This window comes from Musa acuminata, chromosome BXJ2-1 (genome assembly GCF_036884655.1).
Source record: "Musa acuminata AAA Group cultivar baxijiao chromosome BXJ2-1, Cavendish_Baxijiao_AAA, whole genome shotgun sequence".
NCBI lineage: Eukaryota > Viridiplantae > Streptophyta > Magnoliopsida > Zingiberales > Musaceae > Musa > Musa acuminata.
Window position 1 is genome coordinate 8,479,925 of NC_088338.1, and position 10,228 is coordinate 8,490,152.

Sequence of the window (10,228 nt, forward strand, 5' to 3'; positions counted from 1 at the left end):
GACAAAATAGACCCTAACAAATTGGCTTATCGCCGTAAAGCTCTATAGCGCCGGTCCTGTGTTCGGCAGTTCAGCAACACCACCACCGCCCACCGGAGATCGCTTGGAGTTCGCAAATGGGCATCGACGGCCACGGCGGTGGAAGAGGAGGAAGCGGTTCGCGGTGGCTAGAGATCGCCGAGAGGCTTCTCGGTGCTCGGGACCTCGTCGGATGCAAGCGGTTCGCGGAGCGCGCCATGGAGGCGGAGCCCCTCCTCGACGGCGTCGATCAGGTCCTCGCCGTCGCCGACGTTCTCCTGGCCGGCCAGCGCCGCATCAACAACCACGTCGACTGGTACGCCGTCCTCCAGCTCCTGCCCCCCTCTGCCTCCTCCGATGGCTCCGATGCCGCGGACATCAGGCGTCAGTACCGCCGCCTTGCTCTCCTTCTCCACCACGACCGCAACAGGTCTCCTGGCGCCGACGCCGCGTTCAGACTCGTAGCCGACGCCTTCGCCGTCCTCTCCAACCCTGACAAGAAGAGCCTCTTCGACGCCGAGATTCGCATTGCTGCCGCTGCCGCCGCCGCAGCCGCCTCCAAGCCTTCCCCCTCTCCGTCCCCAGTCACCGCTGAACCCTTCTGGACGAAATGCCCCACCTGCTGCAACGTGCACATGTTCGCCGGGGAGTACCTGAACCTCTCCCTTCGCTGCTCCACTTGCCGCCAGCCGTTTCTCGCCACCGAGTTATCTTCCCCGCCCCATGTCGTCCCTGGGACCGACATGTACTACTGCTCCTGGGGTTTCTTCCCTCTGGGGTTCCCTGGAGGTCCGTGCTTCTACGGCGGTGGTGGCATTGCTCCTTCAGATCTTGATAGCGAATGGAAACCGTTCTACCCGATGTTTCCCAACTGGGGTAACAACACCAACCCGCAGCCGCGCCATCAGCAGCCGGGAGCATCCATGCATCCGCCGGACCGGCAGCGGGATTGGCAGAACACTGGGAAGAAGGAAAATATTAATGAGCCACAGTGGGCGATGCCAGCCATGAACAAGAAGACTATGGCAGAGAAGAAGGTCGAGGTAGGCCTAAAGAAGAGATCTTTGGGTGGTAGGAACAGTGGAAAGGGGACGGGAAGCAGTGGGATAAGTATCTCTGGTCCTGTGGCACGGTTAGGAAGTGGAATGAAGCCTATCAATCTTGAAGCAGTAGACGTAAAAGAAGCAGAAGAGGAGGAAGAGGTTGTTAGAGGAATCAATATCAACGAAGAATACAAGAGCTTAGATGACGTCCATGAAGATTCTAATGACTCATTGAGCTTTCATATAGATGTGGATGCTACTAATGACATTCTGGGCAATCTGCACAACCTTCCATTCCTAAAGGAAGATGATATTCCGTTGCGGACGCCATAGTGTTGTAATTGTTGTTACATGAGAAGGATGAAGAAAGTATTGTGCAGCCATTAACATATCAATGTGGGTTTAGCACTGTTGTAGTGGAGACTGATCCTTAACTATCTTTCAGACTGTATGTTTTGCTAGTATGTAATTTCCTTCTCACATGTTACTGGATCATGATGGTAATTTTGCGATACTTTTTAACTTGTATGGATTTCTCATGTAAGTCTTGAAATCAGGCTTTACTGCTTAGCTGGGCCAAAGAATTTAATTATCCATGATGTTTCAGCACTGAGGAGGCTCCATGTAAGAGATCCAGCTCATGTTGACAACCTCAGCTGGTAACCAGTGTAATGAGATGGGGAATCAATGTGAGTATCATTTATGGTCCAATCACTATCTAAAATTTTGTGTTTGGAAATCTATGTTTTCCTCTTGATGACCATAGTGGTTCCTTATAACTCTGTCGACTCATAGCTTTGTAGCTAACACATTTGACATACTGATCACTGGTATACATTGTTTTGTTTGGGCATAAACACCACTTCATCAAGATGGAAATTGTTATGAAGGTTAGTACTTTATCCTATTACCAGGTAGGTTTCGGGTTTTGATCAACTGAATGTCTTCTACTGTTGCTTCGACAGTAAATTTGATTCCAAGTGTTTTCTGTTCTTCCTTGTGCTTGGATCATAGTAGGTACTTGGAAGCATTCTTGAATATATTCTGTGCTTAATTGTCAATTTTCTGACATATCAAAATTGGCTTTTAGGAGGCCTCCTGCCAATATACACTGGAATCATTGTGTGTAAGTTGTCGCCAAAACTTCTGCACAATTTGGATGCACCAGCTCATATAGAGATGAAGATGATGCATCTCATAGAGCTATTTCTAGCATATTTATAGTAGACTAGGGGACTAACTTTACAGATTTGAACAGAAGGCTTTATGAAAATTTCTGGTCAGGATCATGAAACATAATAAGTAAATCATGTGCTTCTTGTTGTTAATTTTATGCAGTTCAACTTATCATGTTTGCCGGTGTAGACATGTATTGACTAGCTTTTAGAAACAAGGCTCTGCTCCAACTCCCCGTTTATGATATTGCCTTATTTAATGGGTCTATCATGAAAGAAAAAGAGGGAAAAAAAAGTGAAGATAGATATGTGGAAGTTTTAGCTTATGGTTTAGTATTTCTTTGGTCTTATATGATCGATACAGTATTTTTAGTTTTTAAAGAAGGATATTATTCTATAGACAATTAAATTCATGTAAAGCTTTATCTTTAGAAATTTGGACAATAAATCTGGATTCAAATAAACGATTATGGTTTACATTATAGTCTCTAAGATAATTAGTGGAATAATTAATTGAGAAAGCAGTGGTAATATTGGTCCTGCAACTTTTGGTTAAACTGACTTGAAATTTAGTGTGAGTGGATGCATGAGCAGCAAACTTTTCAATATCCCAAGATCCATAATGAGAGATTCATGGTCTGAATGGTTGTGCAAAGGGAGATGTAAAATGGTAGCTTACATGGATATTACTTGCCCAATTTTAATCATATGGATGAGCCTTCTTTTCCTCAAAAATTTGGAATCTTTTAGAGATCTGATGGATTCAATTGCTTACTTTCTGAAGGCACTCTTTACATCTCCCTTTGCACCACCATTTCTGAAGACACTCTTTCTAAGATGGTAGCTTGCATGGATATTACTTGCTCAATTTTAATCATATAGATGAGCCTTCTTTTCCTCAAAAATCTGGAATCTTTTAGAGATCTGATGGATTCAATTGCATACCTTCTGAAGATACTCTTTTGCTGCATATCATAGTGAAAGGAATTTTGATACAGCAAGCATTACTTCTTGGGGTATTTACTTTGTTCCTTCAGATTTTGGACTGTCAGTAAGAAGTTTACTTGAGTATTCATTGTAGTTTTTTACCTTGTTCCTAATACTGCATATTGTAAAGTATAGAATCAGTCTCTACTACTACTTTGTTAGTTCTTGACACTGATTAATTGTCAGAAATCAAAGAGGCAGAGCCTCCATCATGCAAACAGTACTGCTCTCTGTTCTTGTCCCCAACCCTGTCATCCACAACACCATCTACCTTTCTAACTTGCAGCTTCAGAGGAATGCATTGAGTATATATTCTCCAACTTCTCTATCTTCTTGAATCTTAGATTGGACATTAAGAGATTTAAGTTGTAATTATGATAAATCCGTTGCAATCAATGCAGATACATGCTGGTGACTTGAAGCATATCATTTGCGTTTACTGTCACTATATATTAGCCAAAGTGATCTGTTTAATTACCCTTAGTTTCGAGCTTATAAAGTGGGGGCATAAGATCTTTTGGTATTTAATGGTGTCACTAGATAAAGCTTTGTCCATGTGGAACCGGCGGGTCCACGTGGGCCCATCTCTTACCCCACCGCTCTGCGTGGACCCACCGTTTTGAGACCCATCTTTCCGTAAAATATACAAGCTCGGGTTCGGATCTAGATCCGTCTCCCACCCGTGCGGACTTACCCGTTAGGTTATTTTATGTGGTGGACTTTTCGTGCTCCAAGCGATCGGCCGAGTCGAAGTCGAGGCGAGGCGAGAAGAAGCGCGAACAGCGAGATCTGTGGTTCGCAGAGGGAGGAAGCGAAGGCGAAGGTGAGACTCTAGGGTTTCGTCGATCGTTCGAACGTTATGTTGCATCATATGCTTTTGCATCCTCAGATCGATTTGATTTCATAACAATCGATAATAGGATGCTTCTTTTCGCGGGATCGCTTATTTTTGTGATTTCTTTCGATCCGTTTTCTAGATGCATCGTTATACATATATGATGTTTTGATCTGCGTGAAATCCCCATGTTCTGCCGCTCGCACCTCGATATCGGTGGTGATCTGTTGATCTAGCCGTAAATGTGATGGAATTAGGTCGCCCCTGCCGATCCCAGCCTAGATCGGCTGGATTGTTAGGGGCTCAAACTGAATGGTGTGCCTGTAACGAGTACTAGTAGTTGTTGAATACTACTGGATTAGTGTCAGATACTTTGTTCAAGTAATTTGTGGTAACAGCTAATCCAATGTTTGTTGGGCATTTTACATATTGAAGGGTAAATCTTTTTATATGGACCATATTTTTTACTATTGCATGGAGAATAACATTGTTGTGAATATATATCTACTAACACATTTCATCTTATCGCTTGATTTACATAAATATCCGTAAGATTAGATATCCATATCATGTAATATTAATATCCCATGTCGGTATCTCCATGGTTGCTCATCCATGTGGGTATTTTTCTATGTTCTTCATCCTATGTAAAGATCTACAAGCAGCAAAGTTTGGAAAGCAAGATAATGTCTTCAAATAGGGAATACTAGAACTTATGATGAACTTATTTTTTGTGTTAAGCAGTGTATTCATATTGATCATTATATTTAGAACAGAAGTGCTGGTTAATCAAAACTAAAAAACCTTTTTTTGACTGTATTTTATGCTTAATTTTCTTTTATTATATGTATTATGTTTAATTCTAGCAAGTTAAGTGAATGACTGGGTGATTGTTATGAAACATAAGAAACCATTCTAAACCTCAGGATCAAAATGTTATCTTTAGGAGCAGTAGACCTTAGGCATGAAGTGGAACTTTGGTTCCAAGGAATTCCGCACAAGGGCAATTGTGGATCACATTCTTGAAAACCTCATGAATGATACCTTGATTGAAAAATTATGTTGTGGAAAGATAGGCGCCTAACAATTGAGGGTGTGTCAGTGAGATGAAGCTAATGCAGCTGATAATATTTTTTATTGCACAAAGTAAATTACAGATGGCTGCCTGTTGCACTCCTTATAAAATAATTTGACTCAGTAGAATTTCCATATATCATATCTATGGGTAATGTAGCAATGTAGCTAAAATTCTCTTTTACCTTCTCCAGGCATGTTCAGATTTAGTTCTTCAACAAAATCAAATTTAGATTATAATAGTTGCACCTTCTTGGTTTTGTCAGCCGACAACGTTTGGGTTAACCGAGGTAGAGCCACACAGGGGACTGTGGTCATTCTAAAAGTCTTTCCAATCACTGCTTAACCTAACAAATGCAGGATTAAAGATTGTCTTATTTCACTAAACCTGGCACATATACCGAAAAGGAAGGAAGAGGTTATAAACTTGACTCAAGTAGCACAATAACAAAAACCACTAAACATAGTGGACCAAAAAAATTATCAATTTGGTCTCAGTTATGGGCCTTGCTTCTTGTTGAACCAGATTTGGGTGGAATATACTCTGGATATTGTAATCAGCATTCATAAGGCTAATTGTAATTTAATCTCGTTAAATTCTTCATGAAATTGGTCCAACATTTTTATGCAGATTTCAACTTAGAAACATAGGTTTGCATGAGATCAATAGTGCCCTGAGAAAAGCTGTTACTAAATTGGGCTCATAGCTGTTTTATCTCTCCTCTGATGCTTTTATTAAACGATTTGTGTTCGGACAAAAATGTTTACAATGTTTAGTATGCCAAATTCAGTTAGGCTTTTGGTTCAGAATCTTCTTTGAAACAAAGAGAACTAAAGTAATTGTGTCAATATTTTTATTAAGAAATTAATGTTGCATCATAGAGAATTGACCTTTGTGCAGTGACTATGTTGCTTCATATCTCCTAAACTCATAGGTCTGAATTGAGAGAGGAAATTCTGCTTTTGGGCGTGTGCATGTCATTTCACTGGGTTGCCTTTGGATTTTTTGGCATTTTCTGTCCCTGAAGTAGAACATTCTGACTCACTATGCCATGGAGCAGGTTAAACAAGATATACATAAACAATAATTAACCTGGATTTTCTGCAATTTGTCTTCCATTTCTGTGTGGAATTCACATTAGTTGCTTAAACATGTACAGATACTGTTTGATCTTTATTACTGTGACTGGTATAGGTTTATTTTAAACATTAGTAGACAGAACTTCTACTCCTGCCATGATCGATTGTTTTGACCAAGCTATCTAATTCACATTAAGGGAACTGCAAAAAAGATAAGAAAAGGTAGCATGACGTTGCATCGGTCATCACATCGATGGAAAAAATGTTATATCTGTTTGATTTTAAACCAAGCATCCTTTCTGGAGATGCAGATGGGAACAAAGCAACTTTTGTGGATTTATGTTCAAATCTTTTGATTTTGGTCTCAATGGCAGACTAATAAAGTCAATGCATATGATTGTGGTCAAAACTTGTTTATTGTGTCATAACTTTCTCTAATTTTGTTCACCGAAGAAAAAAATAATTTGATGTTCATATCATGCTTACCAACTGGATATAGATTTGACTTTTGTGTTTGCTTTTTCTTGCAGATGATCGACGATCAAGACTTGGGATTCTTTGCTAATTTTCTTGGCATATTTATCTTCATTTTGGTAATTGCTTATCATTATGTGATGGCAGACCCAAAGTACGAAGGTAACTAATGCTTGAGATAGTGGCGTTGTGGGCAGGAAATATGACTTTTATGGATCATGCCTGAATGAGTCTTCATGGTTTCTATTGCTACTCGGGTATATAGAAGAACTTTTATGCCAGAAACTTGTAAGAACTATACAATTGCTTCACAAATGAGGAACTTTCAGCTTTGAGCTTCATCATTGCCCCTTTTGATGAATATATAGCATGACCCGAAATAATTGATCATTTTGCTCGATTGATTTAGGCAAATCTTTCTTCACCTATTATTGCTCCATGTGCTTCATGATCTACAACACCAAACCATTCTACTGGTGCAGGACTCCTTGGACAAGGTACCAATTAAGCCTGGTTTGTTGACACCAATTCTCTTAGCATACCCATGGTTTTTGTCTATCTGGTGGTAATACATGATCATGCATGCATCTTTCTTTATATTGATTAGGTTACAGCACCAAGTTTCAAAATAAGAATCAGCATTTGATGGCCTGTTTTTGGGCATCATTTATTCATTCTTCTTTTAAGGCCACTTATCCAAGATTTCTTGCTGATTGATTGTGGAGGCCAAGAACATTAGCTTTCATCACATTAGTGTCTAATTACCCATATAGAAGGACATTACTGGTAGAATACGAATCTTATCGCTACGGAGAAAAGCCGAGTAACTCAAACAATAGTATATAGTAATGCCATGAATCCTCATACCATTTTATACACGGATAGATACATCTGTTCGTACAGACACAAAGTCAGCTTAAAGGATAGCAATGTAGAAGACGAAGAGGAGACTTCTTCCGCTCGTCCCTCCCGACAGATTTCAAATTATTTAAATCCCTATCATGCGCACCAACCTCCCCAATTCAGACCCTTCAGTTCGTTCCATCCATATATAATCACTGTCACAAGACATACTCCTTCCCCTCCAACACACCACTCCGCATCCCTTCCCTTCCCTTCCCTTCCGCTCCCTCTCACTCTGTCCTCTTCTTTCCTCTCTTTCTCTTTTCTTCTCTTCATCTTGTTTTAGAAGCTCCACCACTGGTGAACTGCCACGCCCGCGTCCCTCAGCTTCCCGTAGAGGGCGAGGCACTGCCAGTAAGCCCGCTGCCTGCCCCTCGTCACCCTCTTCTTCACCTTCTCCCTCATCTCATCGGCCTCCCACGACTGGTGATCGCACTCCAGGAAGAGCTCGTCCACCAGCCCGATCGCCCCCTCCGCCATCGCCTCCTCCACAGCCGTCGCCTCCGCCTTCACCACCACGTACTCCTCCTCCTTCACGTTCTTTTCAAGCCACTCCGCCAGCGATGCCGTCGCCCCCTCCTCCGCCTTCACCGCCTCATCTTCGTCGTCTTTCATCTCCAGTCGGATGACATCGAAGGCCCGGCCCTTTCTTGGGTAGTTCCGCTTGAACCACGCCTCACCGCTGCCCGCCTCCCCCGCCGCTACCATTTCCACGAATACCCGCCGTGGGTACCCATCCAGCTCGTCCCCCGTAAGCTCCGGCAAGTATCTCGCCCTTCGCTGCCGCCCCTGTTGCCCCGGTCTCGGCGGCTCCAACAGCGCATCTTCCAGCCCTCTCAGCGCTTTCTTCTTCGCCTCCGGCAGCGATAGCAGCCGCCGCATTTTCAGCCCTTCACCACTCGCGGAGGACTTCCTCATCGCCACCATGGTGGCGGAACCAATCCAGCCGACGTAAGCCATGCGGTAGTTCGCCGGCGGGATGAAGGAATCCGATGAATCAGGGCTCAATCTGACAGCCGCGACGCCGCCGATCTTGAGGATCCGATCGATTTGTTCGAAATCGCCCGTAGAGGCTCCGAAGACAAAGTCAGCGGAGCCGTCCGGAACCTCGATCCCTCGATCGCCAGCGATCGGATCGTTCAGAAGGACGGCGTTGTCCTCGGGGCGAAGCAGGCCACGGCGCCTCAGATCGCCGAGGAGACTAGGGAGGAAGGTAGCGTCGCTGTCGAGGGCCCGCTGGCCTACCGCGACCCCACCAACGTCGCCGAGGCGGAGGATGGCGGCTCGGAGCCAGGTGAAGGAGAAGACGGCGGCGGCAAGAAGCACCGATCGGGCGACCAGGCGGAGAAGGCGGGGCTCCGGCAGGCGGATCACGAGGCGGTCGCCTCCGACTTCGATGGCGCCGCCGAGTTCGAGGCGTCGGATACCGCTCGGCTTCTTCATCGGAGACCTTTCCGTCTCGAGAGTTACGGGATTCCACTTCCCGAGAAATGGGCTGCAAGGAGCTAGAGAGAGGAGAGAGAGCGAGAGGAGAGAGACAGAGAGAGAGAGAAGGGCAGGGGTGGGTTAGCGCGTGCAAAAGCGGGCAGCGGTGTGGTTACCACCCACAAGAGCAACACGCGTGCTTTGAGATCGGAGGCAGAGGAGCAATAGGTTCTTGGAGCGTAGCGATTCCATCATGCGTTTGTGCCGTTCAAACAGATGGACGGTGGAGATGCCAGCGATCAGCTCAACGTCTCGGCCTCCCCGGTGGACCAAACCCAGAAGGTAATGTTTTCCAACCCAAAACCCTTCGAATCTTAAGAATTGCTCATGCAAGTAATTGGGAGCTTCCGAGGGGATGAGAGAATGCAGAACGATGGAAGAGGGCGGAGATAGAGTGGTATGAGAGATGCATGCGTTCTTTAATATAGTGGAACGAAGATAATATATTAGTTTCGTTGGTATAATATATTATTTTTAGAAGATTGTTGTTATGTACATATAAGAACAGTTTGGTTTTGGGAGATTATTTTTAGAAGGGTTTAAGGATCGTTTGTTACGGTAAGCCTGTTAAGACAGGTTGGACAGTAACAAATTAATAGCGTCTAATGCGTGTCTAATTCGCTAATCTTATGAGATCGGGTGACAACTAATCAGTAAAAATTATATATAAATAATATTAGTTCTTTTATCATATATATATATATATATATATATATATATATATATATATATATATATATATATATATATATATATATATATATATATATATATATCTTAACTTTTTAGAAGGTAAGTTTCGTAATGACTTTTTACCTTTTCGAAATATTAGCTGAAATAATATCATAAAACATAGTTAACAAACATCGATAGTTGTTTATATATCTTAATAATATCTTAGTTCATCAATGTAAGATTGCTACATTGACGAGACAATCTCAATGGACTTTATGCATGTTCGATTTGGGCTCTCTTGGCTTAATAAGGTTTACTGTTGGGTAGGGCCTAACCTAATAAAGCCCAACCAAATACTGAATTGGAGTCGTCCATCCACTTGATGGGAATTAATCTACGAGGATACTGAATCCTAATGGCAGTGGACAAGATAGTTTATTTCTGAAATTTATAGAAAAAATGGACTATAGATTTTTGAA

At 43.0% G+C, this 10,228-nt stretch overlaps 3 protein-coding genes across 3 annotated transcripts; 2 read left to right on the forward strand and 1 right to left on the reverse strand.

The window, feature by feature from the left end:
- The first annotated feature begins 53 nt into the window (after positions 1–53).
- On the forward strand, positions 54–1,575 carry LOC135598776 (uncharacterized). The gene has a single exon (XM_065093082.1). The coding sequence runs from the start codon at positions 117–119 to the stop codon at positions 1,392–1,394; it is 1,278 nt and encodes a 425-aa protein (XP_064949154.1). The 5' UTR covers positions 54–116; the 3' UTR covers positions 1,395–1,575.
- A 2,312-nt stretch (positions 1,576–3,887) lies between these two features.
- Positions 3,888–7,027, forward strand: LOC135598777 (uncharacterized). Its single transcript, XM_065093083.1, has 2 exons — positions 3,888–4,046; positions 6,743–7,027. The coding sequence occupies exons 1-2, from the start codon at positions 3,933–3,935 to the stop codon at positions 6,854–6,856; spliced, it is 228 nt and encodes a 75-aa protein (XP_064949155.1). The 5' UTR covers positions 3,888–3,932; the 3' UTR covers positions 6,857–7,027.
- Positions 7,028–7,871: 844 nt separating this feature from the next.
- On the reverse strand, positions 7,872–9,032 carry LOC135597951 (uncharacterized). The gene has a single exon (XM_065091463.1). The coding sequence runs from the start codon at positions 9,030–9,032 to the stop codon at positions 7,872–7,874; it is 1,161 nt and encodes a 386-aa protein (XP_064947535.1).
- Positions 9,033–10,228: the final 1,196 nt, after the last annotated feature.